The sequence below is a fragment of the Citrus sinensis genome, chromosome 8 (genome assembly GCF_022201045.2).
Source record: "Citrus sinensis cultivar Valencia sweet orange chromosome 8, DVS_A1.0, whole genome shotgun sequence".
In the NCBI taxonomy this organism is placed as follows: domain Eukaryota; kingdom Viridiplantae; phylum Streptophyta; class Magnoliopsida; order Sapindales; family Rutaceae; genus Citrus; species Citrus sinensis.
The window spans coordinates 18,801,173-18,823,176 of NC_068563.1; the positions used below are offsets into that span (position 1 = coordinate 18,801,173).

Consider the following 22,004-nt stretch of genomic DNA (forward strand, 5'->3'; position numbering starts at 1 on the left):
ACCGAATTTTGTTTCTTACTAAACCATGAAACAAGTGAATGACCAAGAAAATAGCAAGTTCCACTAGTACTCTTCCTATCGACCTTGTGACCAGCAAAATCGGCATCCGAATAACAAGTTAAATCTATATGAGTTACTCTAGGATACCAAAGGCCAATATCTATGGTTCCACTCAAATAACGAAAAATTCTTTTAACAGCAAGCAAATGAGATTCCTTGGGACATGATTGAAATCTTGCACACAAACATACACTAAACATGATATCGGGTCTACTTGCGGTTAAGTAAAGTAAGGATCCGATCATACCTCGATACTTTTTAAAATCAACCTCTTTACCTTTTTCATCTTTATCAAGCTTGATTGTTGTACTCATTGGAGTATTCTTGGTATTTGATTCATCAATACCAAATCTCTTGAGCAAGTCTTTGACGTACTTAGCTTGGTTGATGAAGATCCCCTCATTGTTTTGTTTGATTTGAAGTCCAAGAAAATACTTCAATTCTCCTATCATGCTCATTTCAAATTCCTTACTCATACAAGAGGAAAATTCTTTGCACAAAGATTCATTAGTAGAACCAAAAATAATATCATCAACATAAATTTAAACAACAAGTATATCTTGATTTTTATTTTTAATAAAGAGGGTAGTATCCGCTCTTCCCATCGAAAAACCGTTATCCAACAAAAAATTTTTAAGCCTATCATACCATGCTCTAGGTGCTTGTTTTAATCCATACAATGCTTTTGATAACTTATACACATGATTTGGAAATTTCTCATTTTCGAAACCAGGAGGTTGTTTCACATAAACTTCCTCCATAATATAACCATTTAGGAAAGCACTCTTGACATCCATTTGAAATAAAATAAAATTTTTATGACATGCAAATGCTAACAACATCCTAATGGATTCTAATCTAGCTACAGGTGCAAATGTTTCATCGAAATCGATTCCTTCTTCTTGGTTGTATCCTTGAGCCACTAATCTAGCTTTATTTCTTACAACCATACCGGATTCATCCATTATATTTCTAAATACCCATTTAGTGCCTATAATGGATAGATGTTCCGGTTTAGGAACCAATTCCCATACTTTATTTCTCTTAAATTGATTTAACTCATCTTGCATTGCCATAATCCAAAACTCATCATTTTCCGCATCCGCAAAAGATTTTGGTTCAATTTGAGAAATAAATGCAGCATGCTCACATGTGTTTCTAAGTGATGATCTAGTTGTGATACCTCTTAAAGGATCACCTAAAATTAAATCCTTAGGATGAGAGGAAACATACCTCCACTCCTTGGGGAGTGTTTGAGAACTACCTTCTTGTTGCTCCAGCTCCATATTTGTTTGTTCTTCTTGTCTATCCTCTTGATTTTCTTGTGGTGAATTCTCTTGATTCTCTTTTGATGATTCTTCTTGTAACTCTCCATCTGCATCATCATTAACAACTCCTTTCTCCGCAGATGAGGGGTTAGATTCATCAAATACAACGTGCATGGATTCTTCCACAACTAAAGTTCTTTTATTATAAACTCTATAAGCTTTACTTGAGTTTGAATACCCGAGAAAGATGCTAACATCAGATTTTGAATCAAATTTACCAAGATTATCTTTTGTGTTTAAAATAAAACATTTGCATCCAAAAATTTTGAAATAACCAATGTTGGGTTTTCTATCTTTCCAAAGCTCATAGGGAGTTTTATTGAGATGAGGTCTAATCAACACCCGATTTAAAACATAACAAGCGGTGTTGATGGCTTCGGCCCAAAAATATTTTGGTAATGCATTTTCATTTAGCATAGTCCTAGCCATTTCTTGAATAGACCTATTCTTTCTCTCAACAACTCCATTTTGTTGTGGAGTCCTAGGTGATGAAAATTGATGCTCAATGCCAAAATCATTACAAAAATTTTCAAATGCATGATTTTCAAACTCTCCACCATGATCACTTCTAATACAAGAAATAGAATAACCCTTTTTATTTTGAACCTTTTTACAGAAAATTCTAAATGCATCAATGGCATCATCCTTATTAGCTAAGAATAATACCCATGTATATCTAGAATAATCATTTACAATTACAAATGCATAAAATTTGCCACTTAAACTAGCATATCTAGAAGGTCCAAATAAATCTATGTGAAGTAATTGAAGAGGTTTTAAAGTAGAAATATGATTCTTGTTTTTGAAAGAGGTTTTGATTTGTTTTCCAAATTGACATGCTTCACAAATTCTATCCTTTTGAAAACTAATTTTTGGAAGACCTTTAACTAAATCGTTTTTCAAAATTTTTGAAATTAAATCCATGCTAGCATGTCTTAGTCTTCTATGCCATAACCAACCATTATCATGCAATGCCGAAAAATATTTATCATGAGTAGAGGCACACTCTATATTAATCGTGTAAACATTGCCACATCTATTTCCCATAAACAAAATTTTCCCATCACATGCATTCTCAATAACACATCTTGATTTATCAAAAATAACTTTATAACCTTTGTCACATAGTTGACTAATGCTAATCAAATTGTGTTTCAAATTTTCAACCAAGCACACATTTTCAATTAGAGTTGAAGAAATTTTACCAACATTTCTAATTCTGAGAATTTTTCCTTTTGAGTTATCTCCAAAGGATACATCTCCACCATTTTCGATTTTGGTGAAACTTGAAAACCATGCATAGTTTCCGGTCATATGCCTAGAACATCCGCTATCCAAGTACCATTTATTTTTCTTTTTCTTCAAGTCCTACAAAGAAAATCTTATGTCTTAGGTACCCAAACCTTTTTGGGTCTTTGAACATTAGCAACGATTCCTTTTGGAACCCAAATACATTTGACACCATAATATGCATTCCTTTTTACGGGACATCTATATTTCATGTGACCATTTTGGTTACAATAATGACAAACACTCTTATGATCACTTGTGGAGGTAGCTTGAACAAAATAATTCTTATAATACTTTTGCTTCAAGTTAGGCTTATACCCAAGTCCTCCTTTATCAAAAATACATTTTTGAGAATTAAGCATGTTATCCAACATCTTTTGCCCATTTGTAAATTTTAGAACAACATTACTAAGTTCAATATTCTTTTTCTTGAGCATTTCATTTTCCTTTTTCAAATCATCTACATGTGACTCTAAATGCTCATGTAAAGTGCTAGGTTTTTCATTTGATAATGCAACTCTATTATGCAAGGTTTTATTCTCTAATTCTAATCCTTTAATCTTCTCATTCAATGACTCATTGCATTTTTGCATGGCATCCTTTTCATTTGTAAATTCTAGCAATTTCTTTTTAAGGCATGCATTCGTTTTACTAATTTTCACCAACTCATCATGCATTTCTTTAAAAGCATCATATAATTCATCATAGGTTGGATCACTTACCTCATTGAGATCATCATCATCTCCTAGTGCCATAAGTGCTAGGTTTGATACTTCTTGGGACTCTTCTTCATCACTTGAATCTTCATCGCTATCATCCCAAGTAGCAACCATAGCTTTCTTCTTGAGTTTGTTGAGAAGTGGGCATTCCGATCTTATATGGCCGGGCTTTTTGCATTCATAACATATGATTACCTCTTTCTTCTCCTTTTGGCTTTTGAAGTTTCTAAATTTCCTTCGGTCACCGATTTTCTTGAAAAAATTTTTGAACCTCCTTGCTAGCATAGCCAACTCCTCATCATCCGGCTCACTTCCCCATCATTCTCACATTTTGTGGCTTTGAGAGCAATGTTTTTTTTCTTTTCCTTATTTCCTCTTTCGGCTGCCAAATCTTCCTCATAAGAAATAAGAGAACCAATTAAATCATCAATAGGTAAGATATTCAAATCTTTAGCTTCCTCAATGGCAATCCTTTTTGGTCTCCATTCCCTTTTTGGTCTCCATTCCTTAGGTAATGAACTAATGATTTTCTTAACTTTTTCGCTATTTGAAAAGGTATTTCCTAGGGCTCCTAAAGTGTTTACTATGTTCGTAAATCTAGTATACATAGAATATACACTCTCATTTTGTTCCATTTGGAACAATTCATATTGTCGAGTGTACCTACTAATTTTAGACTCTTTCACTTGATTCGTGCCTTCATAAACGACTTCAAGTTTGTGCCAAATTTCATTAGCACTTTCACAACTAGACACTCTATGAAACTCTTTCTTATCGAGTGCACAAAACAAGGCATTCATGGCTTTGGAATTTAGAGAAGCTTTTCTCTTTTCCAATTCATTCCATTCCCGTGAAGGTTTTGGAATGTCTTCCCCGAATTCATTTTTAGTCAAAGGCATAAATGGACCATCACATACAACTTCCCAAATTTCATAATCTAGTGCTTGTAAATAAATTCTCATCCTAGTTTTCCAATACGGGTAGTCATTTCCGTCAAAGAACGGTGGCCTAGTTGTGGATTGTCCTTCCCTAAAGGTTGAATCATTTTGGGTTGCCATGGATCTTTTACTCTAAATGGTTAAGTCCTAATAAGAGAACCAAGCTCTGATACCAAATAAAATGCAAGTAACGCAACCCAAGAGGGGAGGTGAATTGGGTTTTTAAAAATAATGCAATACGATTCGCACAATAAATCAATCTAACGCCTTAATGAAATATAGAACAATAAATTCAAACAAGCATAAAAATAAAAGAGCAAGGGAAGAGAAAAACAAACACGCGGATTTTTACATGGTTCGGCAATCCCCGCCTACGTCCACGCCTCCAAGCCAACCAAGCTCGATGATTTCACTATCCAAGCCTCCCAAGGCTTCAGGTTTTTACAATTGACTTCCAAGGTGTCAATGAACCTTTACAACCAAGAGATTATCTCCCAAATCTCTTCACCCCAAGTGTTTCCCACACTTACACACTCACAATTTGATAAGAAATGAAAATTACAACAAAAACTCTCTTTAAGAGTGGATATGCAACTAATAGCTCAACAATGATTCAATCAATGATGATTTGCGTTTTGAAAGCTCAATATATGTTGTATGATCTTATATTTGCGTGCATTAGACCTTAGAATGAAGTTTGAGTTGAGTTTTTATAGTGAAAGCCCAAAAACTAGCAGTTATAGGTAAATTCCCGTGCTCAAGCGGTTAGCCGCTTGATTATCTGGCTAGCCGCTTAGGAACAGTGATATTACCGTTATTTTTGAATTTTGCTACAGTAACTCTATTCACTGAAATTACACTTTGACCCAAAATTTTCTATAATTATATTATAACCCAAAACGTCATAAAACTTTATAAATAGGTCCAATTTCAGAACTTCCTAAGAATGGTTGTCTTTCCCAAACTTTTTGAAATTATGATATGGCCCCAAAGATTTTATTATGTCACACAAAGGTCCTTTTCAACATAATACCCATATTTTTCAAAGTTCTCAAAACCTTTCACTTTAGTCCAAAATATTCATAAATTTAGTATGGCCCAAAACATTTCAAATGTTTATAAAAACGTCCAACTCCGAAATTTAATACTTATTTAAAATCAAAGATTTCAAATCTTAGCATTTAAGTTCGAATTACTTAAATCCACAAAATACTTTACTTTATAAAAATAAAACATTTTAGTTTATAAAAAGTATTTAATTAAATTAATCTCTTGAGCTTCTCAAATGCTAAATCATGCATTAATTAAATCATACTGGCTTAACAAGAATTTGTCGCAATAATTTATCCGTTGAGCTCTAAACTTTATTCTTGATTTTGCCGTTGTCCGTTGAGTGTCTTCAATCTTGATTTCACTTGATCACTTGCATAAATATTATCCTTCAAAAACTAGTGAAAATGTGAAATACAATATTTATTATTTTTACTTAAGACACATGTTTGTTATCATCAAAATTATATTATGTATAGCCCTTTAGGCTAACAATATTTACCACTTACATTCATCCTATATGTTTACTTGCATGTTTCATCCCTTCCGTTAAGAGATAACAGAATAAATTGTGAAAATAAAGAAAAACAAATAGTCATTCAAGGTGTAATATTTTAAAGTTTAAATTAAAATCTAACAAAAGTCATTGGGACTAGAAGAAAATGAAAAATGCAAGCATTCTCTTGGTAGTTACATATGATTAATCATTTTCATCTTCTCTTTAATTTTGACATCAACCTACTTAGAAATGTTGGAAACATGAGTGAATATTGCCTTTTTGAACTCCAAAACTAGCCGAATAAGTAACATCAATCAATAAACATTGACTATCAATAAACTAAGATGAACATGAAACATGAAGAATAGAATTCCATGAATAGTAGCTGTTGGTATTATTCACATCACCGTTCACTAGTATTGTCCGTTTGATATTATTTACAACATTGTTCATCTGGTAGCAACTATAAGTTTGTCAAGACTTATGTGAAGCACTATCTTGTTGACTAATTTTTGCTCCTTTAAGGAAGATTTCTCGATGCAAAAAGAACATAAATAAAACAGATTGACCTCCAAGATTCAATGAAACTGTTGTGAGGTCGCACTCTAAGTGCAACAGATTTAAATAGGAAGAGAAAATTGATAAGAAAATATGAGATAGAAGGAGATGTAGTACCAGTGCCTTGAAGGCTTTGTATGTCTCCCTTATATAGATAAATCCTCTATAATCCTTTTCTTAAGGAGAGGTAGTCACCACTTTCCTTATTTAATTTGAATTAGTCATCCATATGTTTCGTAATTTAATTCAACTTAAATAATCCAAATCACATGTAGATTTCACTTATTCAATTCTACTTTATACTTAAATCAAACACATGACTAATTTCAATTCAAATAAAAAGATGATTGCTCTCACTTCCCTCAAATGTGGGATATTAGTGGTTTGAAATACCAATAAAACTCCAACAAGAAATGTCATAAAATCTTTTAAGAAGGGGTAGAAGTAAATAAAAAAAATATTAACTTTATATGCTATCTCTTAATGAAAGGGATAAAACAGATAATTAAAAATTTAGTAGGATTGTAGGCAGTTAATATGATATTTATAAAGAATGAAACTTATAATCTTCCTTTCCTAAAAGATTTGTAGTATGTACCCAAAGCAAAAGTAAAAGGAAATTCATTTTGAATCTATTCATTTTAACATAAAAAATATACAGAAAAAATAATTTCTTAAATAGAGTTTTATGGAACCACTTTGTATCTCTTACAAGCATGGTGATAATTCCACCCCATATTTTGTGTAATCACACCCCACTGGTAATGTGAAAATTTACATTATTTTCTTTCATGTTTTTTGAAAATTCAAATAAGTCATCAGTTTTCATAATTAACAAATTAAATCTCTCAAATTTTTCTTTGGACTTTTATCATGTGCTTAGGTCTAATTTTTTTGGACAATTTAGTCATTTTACGATACAATGGTAAAATAGTTAAATTAGTTTTTTATTAAGACAATCATAACAATTAAAAGATAGTTAAGGATCCTAAGTGATGGAAGGTAAACTAGAGAGGATATAATGATTTTTTTTTTCTCTGTTGCAGGAAGGACTAGTGAATTTAACTGTCCAAATTACTAATCTATCTGAAGTTTAGGAGAAGAAAAATAGAATTTTTAATGAACTATTCTATTAGTGGGGTGTGATTAGACAAAAGATAGAGAGAGAAATGCATCGTCTTAATTTGTTTCAAACCCAAGTTTTTTAGGCCCAGAGCTCGGCTTCATGAACCACACTTGAAAGCGTTAAGAGCCCGCAGCTATACAAGGCCCCCAGTTATATAAATTATTGACTCAAAGGAGCCCGCAGCTATACAAGGCCCCCAGTTGTATAAATTATTGACTCAAAGGAGTAGGCAGGCCATTTAATATACCTCTAAATTTCTTTTTAACTGAAATTATCTAAACTAGCTAAGATAAATTAACTTTTTAATTTTGAATGAAAATCTAATTAAAAACTTAAATAAATTATTCTTTTAATGATTTTCTTACATTCGTTCATTTCATAATTTATATTTATATTTTAATTTTAATTGAAATTTTTTTAGAAACTTTTAAGAATTTAGAATTATGAAGATATAAATTGTGTGTTAAGAAGAAAATAATTTAAAAATTTAAGATTACTATACATTTATGAATAAAAATTTAAAAGAAATGCTCTTTTTAGGGTGAACTTTAATGACAAGATGATTGATTTTAATTTATTAGTTAATATTTTTATAAATTAACATGGGATAATTGAGGGAATAAAATTCAAAATGGTGTCATAAGATTTTTTTAGGGGTGTTAAAAGCTCCACTCAACTCATAATATTTAAATGGATTGGTCATTTTCTCTACTATTTGTGATGTTTGGTTTGAGGAAAGGGGAAGAGAGGAGAAGAGTGAAATGAAGGGGAGGGAGAAGAAAAGAGAAAAGGAGAATGATGAAATTAAATTTCATTGTTTATTTGAAATGAAATTTCATAAGGAAAGGAATTACAAATTTTTTTGAACAAGTTTACCCCTTACCTTAAACACTAAACTATCAATATTAGTAATTAAATACAATTTAAAACTTGCGTCAATTTAAAAAAAAAAACTTTCGTTAACTTATATATATTTAAAAAATATATAAATTCTTAGGTGCAGAAGTCCTCTTTTTATATGTGTGTATGTGTGTATGTGTGTGGACATACCATATGACTTAATAGTGTATCCTTATCACTTAATAGTGTATCCTTATATATATATAGGATTAGGTGTTAGTGCTGGAGAACAAAACCTTATAAAATTTAAATGATTTTAATTTTTTACAATGAGAAAAAAAAATCAAAATAACAATATGTAGAAAATGAGTATATCAAAACAATAACAAGATTAAAATGAGTTAAGTTCCATAAATAAAATAAGCTAAAATGAGGGTATCAAAACAACAATAAGCGTAAAATGACAGCATGGAAACAATTATAGACCTAAAATAAGTTATCAAAACAATAATAAGCATAAAGTTATTCACTGCTAAGAAAAGTTTAACCTATACGTCTCGCTCCTCACACATCTATAAAAAAACATTAAGTGCATCATTTTCAAGAGTAATTAAGATGGTGGCTCTAGGTTGTTCTACCATTGTAAGACCATCAACCTTCTTCAATTGATTACTCAATCCTACTTGTTTGTCATTAATTTCTTACCCTTATAGCTCCACTCAAGTGACTAGAAGATTCTTTCATTTCTGTGACAGTAAGAGTTATTGGCTCTTTAAATGACTCTCAACTTTTTTATGAATCTTCAGTTCTTCTCTTTTTTCATGATGACCTATTTAAAGTTGTTGGGTGCTTTTGTAGTAGAGGTGGTAAAAATACCCACCCGGTCCGGACCCAGACCGCACCCGGGCGTACCCAGCCCGGGTATGAAGTCGGGTCAGTCTTGGGCATCATTTGATAAACCAGGAACCCGAAACTCGGATTTTATTAAAAAAATTATAAAATATATATTATTTTAAATATTTATATTTATTTGACTCATTTATTACACATATATAAAGTTTTAAACACTTAAAGTTTATATTTTCATGTCAAATTTTATTGAAATAAATTTAAAACTTATAAAATTACCAAAAAATAAAAAAAATATATACACATATAATATTAAAAAATATAAAATTCGGGTACCCAGATTAAAACCTGGCCCAGACCTGGACCCGGCAAAATTATATCCGGGCAGGGTCCAGTCATTGCGATACCCAAACTCGACCCGGGGTTTTGCCAACCCTATTTTGTAAAGCAAGTGAAATAGACATATTATCATCCAGATCATCCCGTTTACCCTCAAAATTCAAATTCTCTCCTTCATCTTCGTTGCTTACTCTTGTCCTCTAAATTTTCTCTATAGCATTTGTAGGGGCCTCTGTAATTTTTCAAGTTGCATGATCTTTATCACTAATCAACATAAATCCTCATAAAAATGGGAATGCTTTATGTGTGAAATTTTTTGTCCCTTTATGATTGCAATTATTTAAAATGATCAATTTTAATGAAAAGGTTCCACATCATGTCAAATACAGGTTCACCCTTTAGCAAACATTTACATATCTAGTAGTTAAAATATAACATTAAAGCAGAGTACTGTTCAAAATTTCGAACAAAGTAAAGCTATAAATCTGATTTATAACATAATAACATTAAGCATAGCAGTTTATCTTATTTTTTGTGGGGCCTTAATTAGTTATCAAAATCATATATACATTTTCTAGTTATTAGAACATTATATATATTAAAAATTTACAAATTTTATAAGAAGAGAAAATGAGCTATAAAGGTCGAAGCAAAAAAAAAAAAGAAAAGAATATAAGCATCCCACACTGCCATTTCCAAAGTTACAATTTTCTTGTTTGCGTCTCAACCAAAGCCGTTGTAAGGGGCGTGGATGGTAGGGTTAGATGGGCTTTCTAGAGACCCCAAATAACCAATTCTCGTATGAATTGCTAAGGATCCAATAAGTCCAACATTAATTCCTTCGGACGTGTTAATTGGACAAGTGCAGCCATTGTAACTAGGATGGATATCTCGTACCCAAAAGCTGACAGTTTGCCCTGTCAATCCTTTAGGGCTTAAAAAATCCAAAAAGAGTTCTCATAAGCCCGGAAAAATTATAAACTATGAATATGAATCTTTGATGAACGGAACTAGGAACTCTTATTATTTCGGCACCCAAAAGGGATGGATCGCGGTTTCTCAAGAATTTCATTGTTTAAATTCAGGCGAGGGTTCATTCATATTGTAAGACTCATATGCTCTTATTTATTAATCGTTAGAATTTCTCAATTATGGCCCTTGTGGATTGAATCATCCATATAATATACAAAAAGAAACTCAAAGCTGCTTTTCACTAGGGCTTCGATCACTGGCTCCCTTGTCATCAGGTCACTAACTTCCTTGAATTTCCGGCACTAGGCAGGCTTCAGCCCTAGCTTTTGTAACACATGTAGACACAAAATTGCCTAAAGCAATCTCAAAAACCTTCAATTAGCCATTTCTGAAGTAGTTATCAAAGAAAAATCTCCCATCACATTCTAAATCCAAAAATGACTGCACGAGTATGATATCTTTGCTCCAAAATCAAGATTTTGTAGCTTGTGATACTTGTCATTCCACTTACTTATTAAACAGAAAATAGACATTAATTACAAATTTAAAGTCTGATTAAGGGAAGATAAACTCATAAGTAATAAACATGCAAGTTATCCTACTATTTTGCATATAAAAACATGGATGATAGTGTTGGAGTTACACATGGAAAAACATAATAAGCGAAAACTAAATAAAGTCACCATGACATTTCCTCATGATAGAAAAACTGTAAATAATACCAACGAAAAGATACTCCCTTGTTGGATAAAAACTGCAAAAAGTGAAAAAATTCCCAACAAGAAAGACTAAACTACAATATTATCTCAAGGTGACCTAGTCAATTTAATTTCCCAAAAAAGATGGGAATTGAAGTGAAGATTCTCATATTCAAAAATATTGCATTCATTAGAGTCTATTCATAACTCATGTTTGGTTAGAGTTCACAAATTTATGTATGTCAAAATTGTTGTATCTAAGACACCAGCGGTTATTGAGGACAATGTAATTTCAAAATTGATAAAAAAAACATGCAAAATCTTGCTAATGCACGATTGTAAAGCATAGGATTCCTAAACCACTTTAGCATGTTTTTCAAACTAGCTAAATAATGATTAATTAAATAATTCTTCGAACTATAAATTAATGCACCAAAGTAAAAAGTCCCAAACACAAGTAATAAAATAAAATAAATCATTAAGATCACATTTGATCATTAAGAAAGATGTACCAAAATAAAAAGTCTCAAAAGTTGTCTAAATAAAACAAAATCCCCAAAGTCAGAAACATAAATATTACATCTACGATCTAGAAAATGGAATAACAAAGACATATCTCTTTTTTTTAAGGGGTCTTCATGTGCTTTGGCTGCTTGCTCTCCATTAATTATACATCTCTTATGCTAAATTTGACCTCTATTTATTCCACTCTTCTGAGGTTTATATACTAGTTATTGTACTACCTCTAAGTGAATCCACCTTATTTGTGGCATCAAATACTTACTTAAAAGGATCCCATGGTATATTGCTCTTAATGAAAATGTGTAGTAAGCAACATGCCATAATAATCCTATTTTGTATCTTGATAGGATAGAATGAACAATGTTTTAGAATTGCCAACTGAATTTTAGAACACCAAAACATCTGTCAATGATATTCATAGTAACTAAATGCTTCATGTTAAAAAACTCTTATGGGTTAGTTGTTGATAGTTGTCCCTCCAATCATTAAAGTGATACCATTGTCTGCAATAAGGACTAAGAAATCCCCGACAATTAGCATATCTGACATTTATTAAGTAGTAGTAACTTATATCATAAATAAATATTCATATTTCAATTAATAAAAGTTTATACATAAAAAAAATTTTATTTCTTGTCCATGACTTGCTATTTAGGAGATTGAAACCAATTTTTTTAGCATATAGCACAGGAAAGACTCTACTATTAGCTTCTGACCCATCCTAAAATAAATGAATTGCATGTCTTGGGACCATACTCCTAAAGCATTAGTAGCAATCTCTCCCTCCTCAAGAAGGAGGGCTTTCACAAAGGAGGAAATATCTCAATTGAGAAAATATTGAGTATTATTAAAGAGAAGCTTGTATAAATAAACAAGTATAACAAACCTATTTACACTAGTTAGAATTATCCTATTCCTAATAAAATTATTATTCCTCAAAAGAAAAGGAATATATCTTAGATAAGAAAATATAAAACAAATCCTAACCAGAAGGAAATAGGATCGAAGGATGGATGTGCTTTCAAATTAATTCTTTATGGATTGCTTTGATTAAAAGAAATTGAATTGCGGTTGATTCGTTTTATACAGAGTACTTTACCGAATAATGTTTAGATTCTTTAAATGGAATTGCTTTGCTTTGGATGGAACACGGCTAGTCAAAATTTTAAACTTGATATGGTACGTAGCGTTGTTATCTGAGAGATGGTTCCGGCTTAGTTATTTTAAAGCCGATTTTTAATAACCCTTTGGACCAGTAGCCCGCACTCTCGAGTATTCCAGCTGATATACCAAATCACTTTTACTTTACCGGATAATAATTAAGTTCTTTAAACGCGGTTGTCAAATTTTAAACAATTTACCAATTCTTTATTAAATTCTTTAGCAAGCCTAGCAACACATACATCTAAAGGCTTGGGTGCAAACACAGTACCAGATCCGGTTCCCGGAAATGGTGCTCTGAAGGAATGGAGAGAGAAGAGAAGATTTTATAACTGAGGATCGAGATCTGGTCTCTTTGCCTCAGAGGAACGTACAATTTATATGGCAGATCTGATACAGATCAGTCTGCAAAGCATGCATAAAAAGCTTTAAAAGACTGAAATTTAAATGCTTTAAATGTAAATTGCGGGAATTTAAATGTTACATAAAATTAAATTGCAGAAATTTAAATTGCGGAAAGTAAATTGCTTTAAATAAAATTACAAATGCTTTAATAAAACTGGAATGAAATGCTTACATCGGTTGGTTTTCTTTGTAGAGAAGAAAGGGAAATAATGGGAAATTAATCTGAAGACAGGAGAAATTCCTTTTTGTCTTCGGATTCCAGATTCCTATTCCCGGAGAGAGAGAGAGAGAATTTTTAGAGAGAAGGGAGAGAAGAAGAGAGAGAAGTTCTAAACTTAGAAATGAAAAACCTGAGGAGTCTGAGTCTTCCTCTCGGTTTTTATACAAAGATCATTAAACTGTTCACTGTAGCGGGATTTTAAGTGCACAGTAAACTCTGGAAATCTGCACTGTTCACTGTAGCGGAGCTTTAAGTGCACAGTAACATTTGGATCGTATCTTTGAATAGTCGATTCTTTGTACAAAAATTGAAATACGATACGGGTGAAGAGACATGTGCGCTCTCACTTGTGTCCAGAGGACCACCCGAATATACAAATTTTTTTTTTTAAGTAAATGACTAAATAGTTATTTACAATGCTTTAAAAGAGAAAAAATTCCAAAACAATCATCTTCATTTTCGTCTCCAAGAGAAATGAATGGCTCTTCATCTTCATCTTCATCTTCGTCTTCAGAGGTGTCAGCCACTAATGACTTTGACCGGGAGGCGAGGAGCTGTTCCATGGCTTTGAAGTATTCTTCTTCTGTTTTGGCACCTGCCAATAGTGATTGAGCTTTGGATTTTTGGGTCAAAAAGGTTTGTTGGGCTTTGGAATGTGTCATGGTGGGTTGAAGAAGGCCTTTGGCAGAGAGCCAATCTCGGACCAAATTTTCAGTCAATTTTGACTGTTCGTCAAATTTGGACCACCATTTTACTTTAAAGGTTCTTTGAAGGATGAGTTGGGAATCTTGGGTATGAAGCCTAAGGTTCCACATCCATACCCATGGAAGGAAGAAATTTGTACAGAAACAGAGAAATGGGGGAAACCTTTTCTCGGAATCAGAAGGAGTATAGTGGGCTTTGAAGAGGTTTAAACAATGGGTGGCATTCTGGGTTAAAATTTGTGGTATTGGGCCAAAAGTATTCCACCAATGATGGAACCAGTTTGGAAGGCTTTGGACGGTTATTTTTGGGTTAAAGAAAAATAACCAAGAATGGGATTTTTTGGGATTTTGGATAAAAAAGGTGTTATACCAGGCTTGTTGGTAATCCCAGTAGGAATAAGTCCGACAATGAGGTAAACGTGTTTGAAAATTTAAAGGGAAAGTTTTAAAATTATGGAGTAGGTCACCCCATTGGTTTGGGCTCAAAACTTTTAAAATAGTAGCCGTGGAATAGGCTGGTTCTGAATGAGATTCACTGAGAAAGAAATGTTTGAACTTAACTGAATCAGTGATTTCTAAAATGCTTTGATAGTAGGACTGGGGTTTTGTTAAATCCCATGGTTTAAAAAACCAGCCCTTAGGGAAAAACTTTGAAATTGCTTGGAAAGGATCAGCATGGTAAAATCCATCTTCTAAAGAAAGAATATTTTGAAAATGGGTTTTATCAAACCAATCGGAGGTTTTCTTTGAAGCTGATGGTTGGGAAAGCACAATTTGGGAAGAAGAGCTTTCACCAGAGACAATCACATTTTGAGAAGAGGGTTTTGAGATTTCTTTGGAGATAGGGTTTTCTTTTTCCTCTTTTGAGAAAATCTGGCTTTGGGAAAGGTTTTGTAAGGCGAGCATAAGCTCAGGGGACTTTGTAATGGAACTCATCCATTGTTTTACTTGGTCATCAGAAGAAGTGGTTTTGTAATGGACACCATGTTCTTCAACCATTTCTATCCAAGATTTAATAGGCATGGCTGAGGAAAGTAATTTGTCTTTAGAAGGGGTAGCTTGGGGTTCTTTAGAGGTTGCTCTGGATTCATAATCTTTAAGAACAACTTTACCTTTGTCTTTCTTCTTTGGCGGCATTATCTGTTTTGAAGAAATTCCCGAGTTAGAAAATCAGGAATAAAATTTGTATCACCTTTAATATATTCAATATCAAAATAAAAAACACTTAAAATGGCTTGCCATCGTGCAAAAATCTGTTTTGATGCAATATTTTGAACATCTTTTTCCAAAACATGTTTTGCAGCTTTGCAATCAATCATAAGTAGAAATTTTTGATTTAATAAATCACTTTGAAATTTTGTAATGCATAAAACAATGGAAAGGATTTCTTTTTTGATAGTAGAATAATTTTTCTGGCAATCATTCCAATGTGCATAAACATATTGTACTATCTGTTTTTTATCATTTTCTTTTTGCTTTAATATGCCTCCATAACCTAAATCAGATGCATCAGTTTCAACAATTTTAGGTAATGCAGGATTAGCAAGATATAAACATGGGATGCTTTTCACAGAATTCTTTATAAGCTTTACAACCTTGGTATGTTCATCTGTCCAAGGAACAGGTTTTTTCTTTAATCTATCATGCGAGGGTTTAGACATCCTATTAATGTTAGGACAGAAATCAAGAACATAATTTAAACTTCCAAGAAATCTTTGTAATTGGGTTTTGTCAAGAATTTTATCAGGAAATTTATCAGCAAACAAAAGAGATCTCTCGATTTGAGTGATTGTTCCTTTAGAAATATGATGACCAAGGAATCTGACTTTTGTTTGAAATAAAGAAACTTTAGAACTGGAAATTACCAATCCAGCATTTCTGGTGGCAAAATAAAAAGTCTTTAAATGTTTGAAATGTTGATTGATAGAATTTAAAAGTATCAATACATCGTCAATGTAAACAATGCAAAAATCAGAATAAGGATTATAAATATCATTCATAATTCTTTGAAATTCTGAGGGTGCATTTTTTAAACCAAAGGGCATAACAGTCCACTCATACTGTCCAAATGGAATAGTAAAAGCAGTTTTGTAACGGTCATTAGGATGAATTTGAATTTGCCAAAAACCAGATTTCATGTCGAATTTTGAAAAAATAAGAGCAGAACATAGTTTTTGGAGTAAATCCTTTTTATTAGGTATTGGATACCTAATCCATTTTAGAGCGTTATTAAGAGGTTTGTAGTTTATAACTAATCTAGGAGTGCCTCTTTCAATTTCAGAATTTTTATTAACATAAAAAGCGGCACAAGACCATGGGGACCTTGACTTAACAATGAGTCCTTTTGACTCTAAATCCTTGATTTCATTTTTGCAATGTTGTTCCAATTCTATGTTCATCTAGATTGGACGTGCTTTAGTGGGGATTTGTCTTTCATTAAAAGAAGTTTCATAAGGTAGATCTACCATGTGTTGTTTTCTGTCCCAAAAAGCAGAAGGTAGATCAGCACAAATTTCTTTTTCAATGAGAGTTTTGAAATCAGAAATCTTTCTTTTAATGAAATCACTTTGTAATTGGCTTTCAATTCTTTGTAAGTTTAAATCCTTTTGTAAAAACATTAGATCACACTGTTTTGATTTAAGTAGGTTATTTATTCTGTTTTGATAAACAAAACAGGCTTTAACAATATTCAAATTCCTTGTTTTAGGTTTTTCAATAAAAGGGAAAACAAGTTTCTTGTTTTTTGCTTTGAAGGATATACTATCATAATTGACAGTATAAGGAGTTATAAGATTTATAAAAGGAGTTCCCAAAATGATGGCATGATGAATATCATTTGTGAGGACAAAAGAAGTTTTAAAATCAAAACCATTATTATGGATTGAGGCTTCAACCTTGGAACTGACATTCAGTTTTGAATTATTAGCGGCAGAAAGTATTTCTTTTATTTTTTCATGAAAAACCTGAGGAGTCTGAGTCTTCCTCTCGGTTTTTATACAAAGGTCTTTAAACTGTTCACTGTAGCGGGATTTTAAGTGCACAGTAAGCTCTGGAAATCTGCACTGTTCACTGTAGCGGAGCTTTAAGTGCACAGTAACATTTGGATCGTATCTTTGAATAGTTGATTCTTTGTACAAAAATTGAATTACGATACGGGTGAAGAGACATGTGCGCTCTCACTTGTGTCCAGAGGACCACCCGAATATACAGGAATTTTTTTTTTAAGTAAATAACTAAATAGTTATTTACAATGCTTTAAAGGAGAAAAAAATTCCAAAACAATCATCTTCATTTTCGTCTCCAAGAGAAATGAATGGTTTTTCATCTTCATCTTCATCTTCGTCTTCAGAGGTGTCAGCCACTGATGACTTTGACCGGGAGGCGAGGAGCTGTTCCATGGCTTTGAAGTATTCTTCTTCTGTTTTGGCACCTGCCAATAGTGATTGAGCTTTGGACTTTTGGGTTAAAAAGGTTTGTTGGGCTTTTGAATGTGTTATGGTGGGTTGAAGAAGGCCTTTGGCAGAGAGCCAATCTCGGACAAGATTTTCAGTCAATTTTGACTGTTCGTCAAATTTGGACCACCATTTTACTTTAAAGGTTCTTTGAAGGATGAGTTGGGAATCTTGGGTATGAAGCCGAAGGTTCCACATCCATACCCATGGAAGGAAGAAATTTGTACAGAAACAGAGAAATGGGGGAAACCTTTTCTCGGAATCAGAAGGAGTATAGTGGGCTTTGAAGAGGTTTAAACAATGGGTGGCATTCTGGGTTAAAATTTGTGGTATTGGGCCAAAAGTATTCCACCAATGATGGAACCAGTTTGGAAGGCTTTGAACGGTTATTTTTGGGTTAAAGAAAAATAACCAAGAATGAGATTTTTTGGGATTTTGGATAAAAAAGGTGTTATACCAGGCTTGTTGGTAATCCCAGTAGGAATAAGTCCTACAATGAGGTAAACGTGTTCGAAAATTTAAAGGGAAAGTTTTAAAATTATGGAATAGGTCACCCCATTGGTTTGGGCTCAAAACGTTTAAAATAGTAGCCGTGGAATAGGCTGGTTCTGAATGAGATTCACTGAGAAAGAAATGTTTGAACTTAACTGAATCAGTGATTTCTAAAATGCTTTGATAGTAGGACTAGGGTTTTGTTAAATCCCATGGTTTAAAAAACCAGCCCTTAGGGAAGAACTTTGAAATTGCTTGGAAAGGATCAGCATGGTAAAATCCATCTTCTAAAGAAAGAATATTTTGAAAATGGGTTTTATCAAACCAATCGGAGGTTTTCTTTGAAGCTGATGGTTGGGAAAGCACAATTTGGGAAGAAGAGCTTTCACCAGAGACAATCACATTTTGAGAAGAGGGTTTTGAGATTTCTTTGGAGATAGGGTTTTCCTTTTCTTCTTTTGAGAAAATCTGGCTTTGGGAAAGGTTTTGTAAGGCGAGCATAAGCTCAGGGGACCTTGTAATGGAACTCATCCATTGTTTTACTTGGTCATCAGAAGAAGTGGTTTTGTAATGGGCACCTTGTTCTTCAACCATTTCTATCCAAGATTTAATAGGCATGGCTGAGGAAAGTAATTTGTCTTTAGAAGGGGTAGCTTGGGGTTCTTTAGAGGTTGCTCTTGATTCAGAATCTTTAAGAACAGCTTTACCTTTGTCTTTCTTCTTTGGCGGCATTATCTGTTTTGAAGAAATTCCCAAGTTAGAAAATCAGGAATAAAATTTGTATCACATTTAATATATTCAATATCAAAATCAAAAACACTTAAGATGGCTTGCCATCGTGCAAAAATCTGTTTTGATGCAATATTTTGAACATCTTTCTCCAAAACATGTTTTGCAGCTTTGCAATCAATTCTAAGTAGAAATTTTTGATTTAATAAATCACTTTGAAATTTTGTAATGCATAAAACAATGGAAAGGATTTCTTTTTTGATAGTAGAATAATTTCTCTGGCAATCATTCCAATGTGCAGAAACATATTGTACTATCTGTTCTTTATCATTTTCTTTTTGCTTTAATATGCCTCCATAACCTAAATCAGATGCATCAGTTTCAACAATTTTAGGTAATGTAGGATTAGCAAGATATAAACATGGGATGCTTTTCACAGAATTCTTTATAAGCTTTACAACCTTGGTATGTTCATCTTTACAACCTAACATCCTATTAATGTTAGGACAGAAATCAAGAACATAATTTAAACTTCCAAGAAATCTTTGTAATTGGGTTTTGTCAAGAATTTTATCAGGAAATTTATCAGCAAACAAAAGAGATCTCTCGATTGGAGTGATTGTTCCTTTAGAAATATGATGACCAAGGAATCTGACTTTTGTTTGAAATAAAGAAACTTTAGAACTGGAATTTGCCAATCCAGCCTTTCTGGTGGCAAAATAAAAAGTCTTTAAATGTTTGAAATGTTGATCGATAGAATTTGAAAATATCAATACATCGTCACTGTAAACAATGCAAAAATCAGAATAAGGATTATAAATATCATTCATAATTCTTTGAAATTCTGAGGGTGCATTCTTTAAACCAAAGGGCATAACAGTCCACTCATACTGCCCAAATGGAACAGTAAAAGCAGTTTTGTAACGGTCATTAGGATGAATTTGAATTTGCCAAAACCCAGATTTCAAGTCGAATTTTGAAAAAATAAGAGCAGAACATAGTTTTTGGAGTAAATTCTTTTTATTAGGTATTGGATACCTAATCCATTTTAAAGCGTTATTAAGAGGTTTGTAGTTTATAACTAATTTAGGAGTGCCTCTTTCAATTTCAGAATTTTTATTAACATAAAAAGCGGCACAAGACCATGGGGACCTTGACTTAACAATGAGTCCTTTTGACTCTAAATCTTTGATTTCATTTTTGCAATGTTGTTCCAATTCCATGTTCATCTGGATTGGACGTGCTTTAGTGGGGATTTGTCTTTCATTAAAAGAAGTTTCATAAGGTAGATCTACCATGTGTTGTTTTCTGTCCCAAAAAGCAGAAGGTAGATCAGCACAAATTTCTTTTTCAATGAGAGTTTTGAAATCAGAAATCTTTCTTTTAATGAAATCACTTTGTAGTTGGCTTTCAATTCTTTGTAAGTTTAAATCCTTTTGTAAAAACATTAGATCACACTGTTTTGATTTAAATAGGTTATTTATTCTGTTTTGATAAACAGAACAGGCTTTAACAATATTCAAATTCCTTGTTTTAGGTTTTTCAATAAAAGGAAAAATAAGTTTCTTGTTTTTTGCTTTGAAGGATATACTATCATAATTGACAGTATATGGAGTTATGAGATTTATAAAAGGAGTTCCCAAAATGATGGCATGATGAATATCATTTGTGAGGACAAAAGAAGTTTTAAAATCAAAACCATTATTATGGATTGAGGCTTCAACCTTGGAACTGACATTCAGTTTTGAATTATTAGCGGCAGAAAGTCTTTCTTTTGTTTTTTCATGAAATCTTTTGGGGACGATGTGTTCTCTAATGCAATTTAAATCGGCGCCAGTATCAAAAAGGGCAATGGCGTCCATTGCAAAATCATCAGAAAAGATTAAAGTGACTTTAATCAAATACTTTCTTGTGGTGATTTGCTTTAAAACAAATAGAAAATCATTGGGTACTGACTCAATGTTTTCTACTTTAATATCATCACCATCATCAGGATTAAATTCATTGTCTGAATTATCCTGCAATTGTTTTTGTAAAAGAAGTTGGATAGTATCAGAATCACTTTTTTGTTTTTCTTTTAAATCTCTGATTTCACATTTGATTTCTTTTATCTCTTTCTGAAGATCTTGGATATTAGGAACTGTCTTTTTTGTTTTCTTCTTATCCAAAATTTGAGTAAGATCATAAGAATTCTTTTTAACAATTGGGACTTTAAAAGTATCGGCTTTATTAAAATCTAAAGTTTTCAAAAGTTTATCAAGATATTCTTTTTGAAGATTTGGATCAGAAATATGCTTTACAAGTTCAAGAAAAGTTTCTTGGTCTTTAGTCAAAACATTGATTTTCTTTAAATATGAATCAGATTCAGATTCACTACTGCTAGATACAGAGTCATCTGAGTCAAAAAGCTCATCAACTTGATATGGATCACTGTCTCCCGACATGGAAGATTCGGAATCAGAAGATTCGACAAGAAGGGGGGCTATTTTGGAAAGGATCTCTTCATCGAGGTCAAGTTCATGAAGCTTTTTGTTCATCCTGCAATAATTTGCAGTATGACCTTTCATGCCACATTTATGACATATAGCTTCTTTGTAATTGAAAGGAGTCTTTGGTTTGGCTCTAAACTATTTTCTTTTAGAGAATTTGGGTTTCTTATAAGGCCTCGAAGGTTTCTTATAAGGAAGTTCTCTAAAATTACGAAAGGGTTTCCTAAAATTTTTTGATTTGTAATGTTTCCTGCGGGTTTTAGTAGAACACTCGCCATTTCATAATTGAATTGTTTACAGAAACCGCCTAATTCTTGTTTAGACTTCTTAAGCTCCCACTTAAGTCGTTTCTGTAATTTCAAATCTTGACAAATCTTTAATCCTTCTTTATTGACAAAACTGACGAGTTCACCATAGGTGAGCTCATCATAAGGAATACGGTTATCATAAAGGGCTTTAATGGAATTTCTTACCTTTTCACCTAGAAGAGTAGGTAATCCAGCGAGAAATTTTTCTTTCCAAGTTATATGATTTGCATCATCCCTTAGAAATAGTCTGGTAAAA

At 32.5% G+C, this 22,004-nt stretch overlaps 1 protein-coding gene across 1 annotated transcript; it reads right to left on the reverse strand.

Annotated features, from left to right (window-relative positions):
* Positions 1–13,349: 13,349 nt before the first annotated feature.
* On the reverse strand, positions 13,350–18,954 carry LOC127899374 (uncharacterized). Its single transcript, XM_052432733.1, has 4 exons — positions 18,612–18,954; positions 17,559–17,708; positions 14,020–14,169; positions 13,350–13,354 (listed from the first exon to the last, which is right to left on the reverse strand). The coding sequence occupies exons 1-4, from the start codon at positions 18,952–18,954 to the stop codon at positions 13,350–13,352; spliced, it is 648 nt and encodes a 215-aa protein (XP_052288693.1).
* Between the last annotated feature and the right edge of the window lie 3,050 nt (positions 18,955–22,004).